The sequence below is a fragment of the Salmo trutta genome, chromosome 33 (genome assembly GCF_901001165.1).
Source record: "Salmo trutta chromosome 33, fSalTru1.1, whole genome shotgun sequence".
In the NCBI taxonomy this organism is placed as follows: Eukaryota; Metazoa; Chordata; class Actinopteri; order Salmoniformes; family Salmonidae; genus Salmo; species Salmo trutta.
This window is the reverse complement of record NC_042989.1, coordinates 2,889,216-2,902,257: the sequence shown is the minus strand read 5'-3', so window position 1 is coordinate 2,902,257 and position 13,042 is coordinate 2,889,216. Positions and strand designations below refer to the sequence as shown.

Sequence of the window (13,042 nt, the reverse complement as noted above, 5' to 3'; positions counted from 1 at the left end):
TTACTACATGATTCCATATGTGTTATTTCATAGTTTTGATGTCTTCACTATTATTCTACAATGTAGAAAAGAGTACAAATAAATAAAAATCCTTGAATGAGTAGGTGTTCTAAAACTTTTGACTGGTACTGTATGTACCAGCTGCTTTCACTCGGGTCTATCCTGTTGAGAAAATACACTGTTTTTTCCACACAAACATCTTTGAAAAGTTTGAGGCCTTGAGAGAAACATTATATCCCTGGTGTTAATTTGGGTATGATACATTTTAAAGTATTGATCTTTGTGTATTAGTAGAGTGAACTGTTTGACAGGGGCAACATAAGCCTGTTCGATGTTTTTCTCTGCCTCCAGTGAAGTACCAACTGACAAAGCGTAAGAAACAATGTCCTGTTGCATAATATACAATAATAATAAAAATAGAAACCTTTAATTATAGCAGTGGCAGATGATAATGCATTGCCAGAAGGATGCAAAGCCCTCCAGAAAAGAGGCCTACACTGCTGACATAATGTGCTATATGATCATAACATAAAATGGCGTTAAAACACGCAAAGAAAATAGCCAGTCAATTCAAATGTCTATCTCCACATTATGTTTATACAATCCCTTTCATTCTCATAAAATCCTAACACATCGCTCTGTTTACATTAGTTCAACACACTGTTAGGGATTTCTTGCATCGTTTCAAGTAGCGCACAGGGACTGTAACAGGGAGAGAGATGGGAAGACGATATTATTAACGCTTTCTGAGGTTGCTTTTTATGTAAAACAAGGCTCCAAACCCTGCACTCAACAATGCGTTATGTCGTGACTCAGGAGTCCCCTGATTTAAAGTGTCAAACTTCCACGACAGAAATTCAAAGAAGATCAATGAGAGAGAGGAAAATACAAAAAAGAGCGTGGGGGAAAAAGAAAAGGTCTTTTGATGTCCTGCATCATCCATTATTCAGGTCTGTGGTGACTCCATGTTCCAGACCACCCACACGCACACATACATCAGCTATCCAGCTACAAACACTACAGCTGTCCGATTAGCAATTCAGAGCCACATTTACATTAAGTTCTACCTTCAAAAGACGTAAATAATGATTTCCTCCAAGGAGAAGTGGAGCGCTGAGATAAATACAATTTACTTATAAATTCTGTTTATAAGCCTGCATACTTTAATTGATTTTAGTTTTTCCTGAAACATTGCAAATGTCTCCTTTTTAACTGTATTGAAAGGGGTGCAGGGTAAGTTTGAATTAGTATGTGCAATTTCAAGTAATAGATTTCAGTCTTCTTTCAATTTTTCTTAATCATATTTAAAAACCAAAGAGAGGAAGAAGTACTACTCTGTTACAGATAAATGACAGCTAGCACTTTTAGAATCAATCAAATGTATCAGTACAGTGTTTTCTTATAGTTATAGTTTCTAACATTTTTGGAACAGTATTTACAATATAGTGTGATATCTTGATTTTTTTATAGCAGAGTGAAGAGGAGTTCCTCAATCAAGATCTTTATGAATTTGACAACTGATTTCAACTTCTGAGCACCTATTCAAGCATAAAAGCATGACCCGTCTCCTACAAAACAACACCATAGCTGTCAATAACAAATACTGTACACATGTCAATAAGGGAAAGACAAACATGATCATGGACAAGACCGTTTGGCGTCATAACCCTTAACATCTCCACCACGATGGCTGATGTGTCATGGTCACTGAACATTCTGGGACAAAATGGCTGCCATGCATAACGAAGAGTGCCACGCATTGCTGATAAACGATGAGTCATTATCACGCTATGTAAAGCTCTTATGACGTCTGCTCTTTGAGACTCCATATGATGTTTTCTGATATTCTTATTGTAGTTGTGTTCTCTACAGTGTACAGTGCCTCTATGGACCACGTTCAGTGGGCTACAGCAATGGTTCCATTCCAGAACCTTTTCCAACTGTGACCTATGTAAAAGTTTTGGACCCGACCCAAACCAGTTTTTGGGAATCCCTCCTTCAGTGAGCACCTGGTGTCCACTTTGTCTCTCGAATCACATGGTTTTGAGAGATGTAGTATCTGTTTTGATCCTTCTCTGTATGGTGTGCAGTAAGCCTGCATTATGACTGTAATATTCAGTCATCTATCCACACTGGTCTCAGCCAGCCTGTTGTTCATGATACCCAGCGCCCCGACTCCCCCAGAGAAACCATTCTGTCTGTTTTGGTTGGAGACGGAAGGCCGAGGGATCCCATTGGTTGCTGCCTCTGATAGCTGCTTCTGCATCAGGTCCAGGTTCACCTGGAGAGGCGAGGAGAGGTTCACATGATACTTTCATAACTAGACAAAAGATAAGACATTATAAAGGCTCCTCCACATGTTCATAAGATATAAAGCATGCCTGCAGGCTTTAAAGGTAGTCTCGGCAAGATGACGTTGCAACAAGAAGCACAGCAGATAGTGAGACGAGCGCGATGCAAGACTTTGCTCTCACACATTGTCACACAGAGTACGTGCAGATGTGCGCTTTATGCTGCTACAACGTGGCAAAGAAGTTTAGCCTTGCGCTTCGACGCTTCTTAGGGCTCGGTTCAATCCGTAGCACCGAAGATCTGCGTTGTAGCCCGGTTGACATTTAAAGGTCATTGTGTTTACTTCGTGCATGCAACTTCATCTCACTGGGTGTACCTTTAAGTGTCACCAAACTTTCCTGTCCCTTTGTACAGTTAAAATAGCTCAGGGTTTGCATCTCCAAACTGCTTGCTTACCAAAAGGATATACATAAATATATTTCCAACAATACAGACAATAGATCATACATTCCATATTGCATGACAGCACTAAGAAACATAGACCAGGTGCAGTCTGAAACGTAGATTTAAATTGGTCCCTAGCCCTACTGGTCACTCCGGGTACTAGATACTGAAAATACAGTCAAAACATGCCGAAGACCCATGCCCTCAATTTATAAAGTGGAGGGGCAACACTTTTGACTAGAGATGAAAGTAACAGAGCGAACTTTTAATGTTCTTTTTACCCGGTGACCCTCTCACCTTATTGGCTGCCAGGAAGTCCCTCATGGAGATCATCTCCCCTGACATCCGCCGTCCTCCATCCGTCTCACTCTCGTTCAACGCGTCCGTTTCTATGGAGACAGTCCGCCGCGCCCGGAAGTGTCCATGTCCTGTGCCGCTGGGCATCACGGCATTCCGGCGCGGGTGCAATCTCTTCGCGATCCCGGCGGGGCAGCAGTGGCAGCAACCTCGGCAGCAGAAGATGTCCAGCTTTCTCAGCAGCCAGTTGAGAGTCTGCTTGAGTTTTGAGAAAATGTATGGTTTTTATGAAACTTTGAAATTCTGTGACATTATTAATGATAGTGCTCTGGTAAAAACCCCACAAACCTAGAGAAAGAGGCTGGAGTGTGTGTGTGAGAGAGAAAGAGAAGAGGAAGAGCAAGAGAGGGATAGCCAATAGGAAAGGACAGAGTAAAAACAGAGAGTGAATGCACGCCATCTCCCACAATGTGCGGGTCTGTGCATGCGTGCAACCACAACTGCTCATAAAACAAACATAAATAAAACAAAAAATCCTCACCTGCTTGATGACAATGGATATGACGTTGAACAGCGAGTAGATACAGCAGACACCCATCAATATAAACAGGAAGTTCCCCAGTCTGTAGGCTGTCTGGTTCCCGTCGTACGTAACCCTCTGGCTGCTTACCATGTCCCCGAACCCGATGGTGCTGAACGCCACAAAACAGAAGTACAGCGAGTCCAGATAGCCCCACCCCTCCACCGCTGAATACATGGCCGAGGCACAGCAGGATATCACCACAGCAGCTACACAAAGAATCAGCATCACGTAGTACACAGAAGGCTTCCATCCAGCGAGACTGTCCCTGTCTCTATTTCTGGGTCCTGGCGGTGGCGCCCCCCTGGGGCCATCGTGGGGCATGACGCCCTGGCGCCGGCGCTGCAGGTCGTGGCATGACTTGAGCACGAAGGCGAGCACGGTGATGATGCGCTCCAGGAAGAGGTTGAAGAATAGGATGGTGGAGGCGCAGCCGATCAGGCCATAGAAGATGAGGAAGACTTTGCCACTGACCGTGGTCGGGGTGGTCATGCCAAATCCTGACCAGAGAGAAGGGGGAGGGGTGGAGGAGAAGAGAGGTTTGGAGGGAAGGGGGGAGAGAGATGGTAGATGTTCAGGAGAGAAATTAAAATGGTGAAGGTTCATTCATCATAATTACCTTACCCTCCCTGTCTGTTCCAAAAGTGCCCACCCTCAAAAGTGCTCATCCCTTCCTAGGTGGCATTGTCTCATAATACCTTTTCTTGGCATATCTCATTGAGTTCAATGCTAATTTAGTGACTGGGTTTTTAACTACCATTCTCACAGATGTGCTCCTCAGAGATGAAAGATACATCCCTAAAAACTCATCCTTTTAAAAAGAAAGATAGTCAGGGCTGAAGAACAGGCTTGAGACTACTGGAGGAGAGGGAACGGAGATGCTAGCAATAAAGCACTGCCTTTATTGGCTTCTGTTAGTGTGTCTAACGTTTCATTCTCTCATTGACATTGACGGAGGTATATCCTATTGCCTATATTATAACCTTTTTTATTTATTTTTTATTTCACCTTTATTTAACCAGGAAGGCCAGTTGAGAACAAGTTCTCATTTACAACTGCGACCTGGCCAAGATAAAGCAAAGCAGTGCGACAAAAACAATAACACACAGTTACACGTGGGATAAACAAAAGTACAGTCAATAACACAATAGAAAAATCTATATACAGTGTGTGCAAATGGAGTAAGGAGGTAAGGCAATAAATAGGCCATGGTAGCAAAGTAATTACAATTCAGCAAATTAACACTGGAGTGATATATGTGCAGATGATGATGTGCAAGTAGAAATACTGGTGTGCAAATGAGAAACAAAAAAAGTTAAAACAATATGGGGATGAGGTAGGTAGTTGGATGGGCTATTTACAGATGAGCTGTGTACAGCTGCAGCGATCGGTTAGCTGCTCAGATAGCTGATGCTTAAAGTTAGTGAGGGAGATGTAAGTCTCCAACTTCAGCCATTTTTGCAATTAATTCCAGTCATTGGCAGCAGAGAACTGGAAGGAAAGGCGGCCAAAGGAGGTGTTGGCTTTGGGGATGACCAGTGAGATATACCTGCTGGAGCGCGGTGGGTGTTGTTATGGTGACCAGTGAGCTGAGATAAGGCGGGGCTTTACCTAGCAAAGACTTATAGATGACCTGGAGCCAGTGGGTCTGGCGACGAATATGTAGCAAGGGCCAGCCGACGAGAGCATACAGGTAGCAGTGGTGGGTGGTATATGGGGCTTTGGTGACAAAGTGGATGGCACTGTGATAGACTGCATCCAGTTTGCTGAGTAGAGTGTTGGAGGCTATTTTGTAAATGACTTCGCCAAAGTCAAGGATTGGTAGGATAGTCAGTTTTACGAGGGTATGTTTGGCAGCGTGAGTGAAGGAGGCTTTGTTGCGAAATAGGAAGCCGATTCTAGATTTAATTTTGGATTGGAGATGCTTAATGTGAGTCTGGAAGGAGAGTTTACAGTCTAGCCAGACACCTAGGTATTTGTAGTTGTCCACATATTCTAAGTCAAAACCGTCCAGAGTAGTGATGCTAGTCGGGCGGGCGGGTGCGGGCAGCGATCTGTTGAAGAGCATGCATTTCGTTTTACTACCTTTACCCAATACCGTTTCAAATAGCCTGTGGTCCCTGACAAATACATTTTCAAGCCAGTAACATAATATTCTCCCTCCACACCAAAAAAAACATGTCATTGATATACAGTTGAGATAAAATTAAGGGCGAAAGGTAGCCTATTGGTTTGAGAGTTGGGCCAGTAACCAAAAGGTCGCTGGTTCGAATACACAAGCCGACAAAGTGAGAAATCTGTCAAGGTGCCCTTGAGCAAGGCACTTAACCCTAATTTGCTCCAGGCCGCCGCACCACTATGACTGACCCTGTAAAACAACACATTTCACTGCATAACACATCTTTATTATTTTAGTTTTACATTGTTTTGTCAGGTGTGTTTTTTTGTGGCGCTAGAAAAATGGTGTTATTTATTGACTTATCTAATTACTAAGATAGAGTATGACAAGACCCCGCACCACAGTATGATATTTCTTTCAGCCTTGACCATGGGGATAGAGAGAAGACGCTTGTTGTCATTCTCACTAAACCTCAGTGTTCAGAAAAGACTGGTTTCCCTTGAAACATATCATTAAGAATGCATGAGGTGTCTGTCTGCATAGTGGGGCTAGCCTGGGGGGGGGGGGGGGGGGTCACCCCATACTGCACAAACAGCCTTTGAGCGTCATCATGTTCTATATGAGTATCATGTACTCGACTTCTAACCTCTGGCTGTATCGTCCGCTGCCCGTAGGTTATATACTTTATTTGTGTTACACACTCTCAGTAAAGGATATATGGACGCCAGGAGGGAGGCAAAGTGCTCAACTGTATCTGATTTGTAATGGTTGACAGCCTACTGGAAACAAGAACAAAAACAAGAATATGTAGGTGCGAGCAGCAAAGAAACAGGGTTTACAGGATGACAGAAAGGATACAAGCTCAATTAGAAAAAGCAAGAACTCCATCATGTAGGAACTTCCTTTATGTGTAATCAGTGAAAGCACTAACATGTTTATCTCTCAATACCACAAGGATGACACTAGCGAAGTTTAGTCTAGTGCTGTAGGTTGGTCTGAGTAGGTTGGTCTGAGCAATGTGAGCAAGTCCATGCACCAAATAATATAAATATGGTTTGAATATGATTTTTGGTTTCAGAATTGTTCTCTTAACTCCTTTGTTTTTGACTCTTTGACTCTTTTTGACAAATAGGATTCTCCAGAGTTTCTTAAGCCAATTTGTCCAGAGGCAACAAGGTGAAAATGTACAAATTATTTAAATCTCAGTCGGTACACTCTACATTAGCATTCCAAAATACTTAAATTCCATTCTCACAGCTGTAATACGCTGACTGTGCAAGCGGCAGGACTTCCGGTTTCACATTTTCCTGAATAAAATATCCACTTTTTACTACGTTGAGACAAAATAATAGGGCAACAATAGGTGATTATACAGATATACTAATCACAATATTTCAGAAAGAAAATATGAAGAAAAAAAAATCTATTTAAAAGAATGTATATTTTTCAAAAAGGAGAGGGATATGTAGCATTGGAAATGATGCACACAATTACATTGACAGAAGCCACAATCTATCTAAAATAATAAAGCTGATCTACCCCTAATTAAAAAATAAATTACAATTTTATTTTTTTAATTAGGGGGTAGATCAGCTTTATTATTGCAGTGACTTTATACTCACACAGCTTCTAAGGACATATACATAAGGTTTACATACCAAATGTTAATGCCCCATGTCCATCGATTCAGTTCTTATAGCCCTGGTGTGATATGGTGCCATCTAGTGGTGTAGCTTGGTCGACTTTGAATGCAGCAAATACTCATTCGCAAATTCATTAGAGGCTAATTTATTGAGTCTACATACCAAATCTGGAGTCAATCTGATTTCTTGTTCATGAGAAGTTCTTTAAAGCATTTTTAGCATATGTAAGCATACAGTGCATTCGGGAAAGTATTCAGACCCCTTGACTTTTTCCACATTTTGTTACGTTACAACCTTATTCTAAAATGTATTAAATCGTTTTCCCCCTCATCAATCTAGACACAATACCTCATAATGACAAAGCAAAAACGGGTTTTTAGATATTTTTGAAAATGTATTAAAAATAAAAACTGAAATATCACATTTACATAAGTATTCAGAACCTTTACTCAGTACTTTGTTGAAGCACCTTTGGCAGCGATTATACAGTCTCAAGTCTTCTTGGGTATGACTCTACAAGCTTGGCACACCTGTATTTGGGGAGTTTCTCCCATTATTCTCTGCAGATCCTCTCAAGCTCTTTCAGGTGTCAGGTCTCTCCAGAGATGTTCAATCGATCAACGCTCCCCATCCAAAATTGAAAGCGGTACCGGAGCGCCAAGTCTAGGACCAAAAGGCTCCTGAACAGCTTCTACCCCAAGCCAAAAGACTGCTGAACAATTAATCAAATGGCCACCCAGACTATTTACATTGACAGCCCTTTGTTTGTACACTGCTGCTACTCGCCGTTTATTATCTATGCATAGTCACTTAAAAAATTACATTGACTAACCTGTACCCCCGCACCCCTGTATATGGCCTCGTATATTTTTTGATTATGTTACTTTTTGATGATTTAATTTTTTTACATTTTATTTTATTTTGTAAAAATTTTCTTAACTCTATTTCTTGAACTGCACTGTTGGTTAAGGGCTTGTAAGTGAGCATTTCACGGTAACGTCTACACTTGTTGTATTTGGCGCATGTGACAAATAAAGTTTGATTTGATTTGATCTGACTTTTAGTCCATGAGAAGATTTTTACAGATTATTTTAAGCATTAGTGTTACATTTTAAAAAAGTGAATTGTTAATAGGTACCTTATTTTTTAAAGATATACTGTACATTTCAAACGTAACATGGTTCATCAAGGTAATGTCTGATGACCCTGAAAACTAAAGTTGATAGGCCATTGTGGAGTGGAGTTACAAAGGATTTAAATGTAAAATCACATAAAACCGGATTTCCTGATTTATCAATAACTCAGTCATCTCTTAACCAATCCCTGAGCTGTTTTCAAACTAAGTTAAGAGATGTATCACGGGTATGGGGGTTTAACTGAGACTGCTTATAACGGTACCCCCAATCTGTGCCACTCTTTTTAACCAAACCAAAGCAAATGCCTTGCTTGGGCGGAGCTCAAAAACCGTGAGTGGAGAAGGCCGGGAAATCGCTGGGTCCTATGGTCCATGAAAAGATTTTACAAGTATTTTTAGCATATTTTAGCATATTATCGTATGTGCTAATATGCATCTACTGGTATAGTAGATGGGCTCCCGAGAGGCGCAGCGGTCTAAGGCACTGCATCTCAGTGCTAGAGGCGTCACTACAGACCCTGGTTCGATTCCAGGCTCTATCACAACCGGCCATGATTGGGAGTCCCATATGGCGGCGCACAATTGCCACAGCGTTGTCCAGGTTAGGGTTTGTAAATATGTTTTTTTTCTTAACTGACTCGCCTAGTTAAATAAAGGTTAAATAATAAAAAATAATAAAAAACAGTGTGGCCATCTTTTCTCAACATCTTCAAGAGTCCAAAGAATAAATTTTGATTGCATATGACATTTAGTCCATGAGAACATTTTTATGTTATATTTGAAGCATTAATGTTACATAGTCAAAAAAGTGAATTGTTAATAGTTTCCTTATTTTTAAGATATCAATGTCAAACTCAACATAGTTCATCTTGGTTATGTCTTTGATGACCCTTAAAAGTTTCAAGTTCATTGGCCATTGTGGAATGGATTTACAAAGGATATAAATGGACACATACAATTGGATTTCCTGATTTATCAATAATTTAGCCAATCCCTGAGCTTTTCTCAAACTAAGGGCTTGTTTCTGCATATTTTTGCATATTAGGTATGTGCTAATATGCGTCTACTGGTAAAGTGTGGCCATTTTTGAATGCATCAATATAATTTTCTCAAATTATTTATGAGTGATGTGTTCAAAGACCAAATTTGGAGTGCATATTACTTTTTTTTTCATTTTGATGTTTTTCAAAGGTTTACACAATTTCCATGATGGAGGAAAATCTATCCTGATGGAACTTATGGGTCCTTGAAGTAAATTTGTTCAGCATGAGGAAAGGTACCTACTTACATACAAAGTTTCGAGTCTATGTCAAACGGGGCAACATATATGAGGGTTTAAGTGAGACTGCTATAGGCCAATAAGAACCTTTTTCTTTTTACCAAACCAATCTAAATGCGTTGCTTGGGTAGTGCTCAAAGGTGCCCACTAGTGACTCATCGGTGCCATTCTTTGTGACCAAGTTACTCATGGCCTCTAGTTTCCGTGTGCCAAATTAGACATTTTTATAATAGGTGTTCACAGAAAATAAATATCTGCAATGAAAATAAATAACCTGAATGATTAATAGCCATATCATTTTTTGGCAAAACTGATGTCATCACTCATGTCATCAGTAACTTGATGTTCATTTTCCTTCTGCATTAAAGCTAGCAATGATTGGGAGAAATAGGAGCTGCCAATTAACGGAACAATGATTTCTGAGACTGGGTCAACTTCATCTTCTTGAGAAGGGCCAACGTCAACGCTCTTTGTCACATGGAGAAATGTATATTTAATGTCTCCAATATGCAATTTGTTTCTGTCTCCTTTATCTGCATGGTCATCTACAGTAGACTAAAGGAGAGTATTTCCAATACGCAAAATGCCTACATGTTTATCTACCTTGATTGTATCCTGCCATATCTATTAAATCGCAGACCTGCCTATAAATTTTTCCGGCATAAATTCAGTATTAATTTCTCTCTCTCATTGATAGGGATGAAGATATATGGGTTATTCGGTTAATCAGTTTGTCAAGGTGTCACAGTGTCCTATCTTTTGAAGTGCAATTCATTTCCTGAATTATATAAACAACCATTTTTGAAAGGTATGCAACATAAAAACATTTTTTCTTGTAATCTGGTGCATGGCACCTATTCTAAATTATTCAAATGGTGCATTTAGATTAAAAGTGAATTTCTTTGCAATACACTTTTATACATTATTTTTTATACAATACATTCTTTACTGAACCTTCTGGCTTTGTTTCTGAGTTTACCTATGGTCGACACCACGGTCCCAACAAAGTAAAAGGCGCCAGTAAAATCCCAGCGCGGTCTCAGTGTATCCACGCGGATACCGGCGATGTTCGCCTCCTCATAGAGCCGGAGAAATGTCTCCAACTCGGTCCGGTTAAGGTTGTGCTTCTGGGTGAATCTCTCGAAGCGCTGCGCCCACTGCTCGTTTGCCTGTAGCTCCTTCGGCTGCTCCAACGCAGAGAACACCGCAGCACCGCACAGCAGATACAGCACGATCAGCACCGCCAGCATCAGAAACCGCGCGTTATCCTCGTTCACCACACGGCAGCAGCAGCCTCTCCTGCACGCCATTACGGCGGCAGCGAGGACACTGAGGACCCTGGGAGAAGGAGCCTCCGCATCGTGTCAGATGAAGGCACATGAAAGCCTTCCTAATAAGTGGGTTGTTCCACCAATTCGGTGCCTTTTGAGAAGTGTAACTTGGTAAACAAAAAAGTTTGATTTCCCTTAATTTGAACATTCTGTCATAAAGAGCACACCTTCAACTTCATAAAAAACATGTCTTCCCATCTAAAGTGGTATAACAATGAATATACAGTACCAGTCAAAAGTTTGGACACACCTACTCATTCAAGGGTTTTTCTTTATTTTTACTATTTTCTACATTGAAGAATAATAGTGAAGACATTAAAACTATGAAATAAGACGTATGGAATCATGTAGTAACCAAAAATACGGTAGACCATTCCATTCTTGTGGGCCAGCTAAGGAGTATTGGTGTCTCTGAGGGGTCTTTGGCCTGGTTTGCTAACTACCTCTCTCAAATAGTGCAGTGTATAAAGTCAGAAAATCTGCTGTCCTAGCCACTGCCTGTCACCAAGGGAGTACCCCAAGGCTCAATCCTAGGCCCCACGCCCTTTTCAATTTACATCAACAACATAGCTCAGGCAGTAGGACGTTCTCTCATCCATTTATATGCAGATGATACAGTCTTATACTCAGCTGGCCCCTCCCCGGATTTTGAGTTAAATGCTCTACAACAAAGCTTTCTTAGTGTTCAACAAGCTTTCTCTACCCTTAACCCTGTTCTGAACACCTCCAAAACAAAGGTCATGTGAGCTACACATTTGATGTCTCAATTGTCTCAAGGCTTAAAAATCCTTCTTAATCCTGTCTCCTGCCCTTTATCTACACTGATTGAAGAGTATTTAACAAGTGACATCAATAAGGGATCATAGCTTTCACCTGGATTCACCTGGTCAGTCTACGTCATAGAAAGATGTTTTGTACACTGTGTATAATATTTATTTGTGAATGTGAGATACTGCGGTTGGAGACATTTATTTTAACATTATAAAGCAAAACTTTTACAAACAAACAATGACATCGCTGTCATGTTGCACTGAGCCAGCCTTGCTGTTGGAAAACCATATCAGTGTCCGACTTTCGGCCGTTGCAGATGCACCTCCCCGACTTCCTTTCGACTTACCACTCAGACACGCCCAATATCTGCCAACTTCATTTTGCTGAGTCTAACTTTAAAGTTGCATTGTTTGTCAGATTTCCTTAGAGTTGCCGATACCCCTCGTGCGAACTGTATTTGATTAATTCTGGCATGGGTAATGCAAAAATTATTCCAGAGAAACATCCACAAATAGTCTGGAACGGCCTACATCATTATGTTCTTATTATCTCAATGCAATTCGAATTTGCGAAATTGGGTGAGGTCAGCTTCGCAGTGTAAACGACATGGGACCTTTAAAAGTAGCTTCACCACTACACCGCTGATTATTATTATTTAACCTTTATTTAACTAGGCAAGTCAGTTAAGAAAGAAATCGTATTTACAACGACAGCCTACCCCAGCCAAACCCAGGCGACGCTGGGCCAATTGTGCGCTGCCCTATGGGACTCCCAATCACATCCGAATATGATGAAGCATGGATTCGAACCAGGTACTGCAGTGATGCCTCTTGCACTGAGATGCAGTGTCTTAGACCACTGCACCACTCGGGAACCCATCCGTTATCCATTAGCTGGTAGTCTACTGTAATGCCTCAATCACACCTACAGGGTCTTGCACCTTGGTACACCAGAAGTAGCCAACATTCATTTCCAACAGAACGTTGCGTTTGCTTTGCAGCATTGTGTTGCAGAGGCAGTTGCAGTGCATTCTGTATGGTGCAGATGTTGGATTTATCAAACGTATGCATCAAATGTACGCGTAGACGGCTTGACAGAAATGGCAGCAGAAGGTGAACGTTGAACTTTTGTTGCATACATATCCAGATGCT

At 41.1% G+C, this 13,042-nt stretch overlaps 1 protein-coding gene across 2 annotated transcripts; it reads right to left on the bottom strand.

The window, feature by feature from the left end:
• Positions 1–402: 402 nt before the first annotated feature.
• On the bottom strand, positions 403–11,218 carry kcnk13a (potassium channel, subfamily K, member 13a). 2 transcript variants are annotated; one of them, XM_029729401.1, is made up of 4 exons: positions 10,769–11,218; positions 3,575–4,113; positions 3,034–3,291; positions 403–2,281 (listed from the first exon to the last, which is right to left on the bottom strand). In XM_029729401.1, exons 1-4 carry the CDS (start codon positions 11,097–11,099, stop codon positions 2,120–2,122), a joined length of 1,290 nt encoding a protein of 429 aa, XP_029585261.1. In that variant the 5' UTR covers positions 11,100–11,218; the 3' UTR covers positions 403–2,119. The 2 variants fall into 2 exon arrangements, with proteins under 2 accessions (XP_029585261.1, XP_029585262.1); XM_029729402.1 differs by having other exon boundaries at positions 3,034–3,288.
• Positions 11,219–13,042: the final 1,824 nt, after the last annotated feature.

What these genes read in the sequence shown, in the direction of transcription:
- kcnk13a (XM_029729401.1), bottom strand. Translation starts at nt 11,099, where the DNA reads ATGGCGTGCAGGAGAGGCTGCTGCTGCCGTGTGGTGAACGAGGATAAC. An exon ending in TATCCATTGTCATCAAGCAG is followed by an intron (nt 3,292 to 3,574) that starts GTGAGGATTTTT and finishes TCAAAACTCAAG; the next exon opens with CAGACTCTCAACTGGCTGCT. An exon ending in ACTTCCTGGCAGCCAATAAG is followed by an intron (nt 2,282 to 3,033) that starts GTGAGAGGGTCA and finishes TCGCCTCTCCAG; the next exon opens with GTGAACCTGGACCTGATGCA.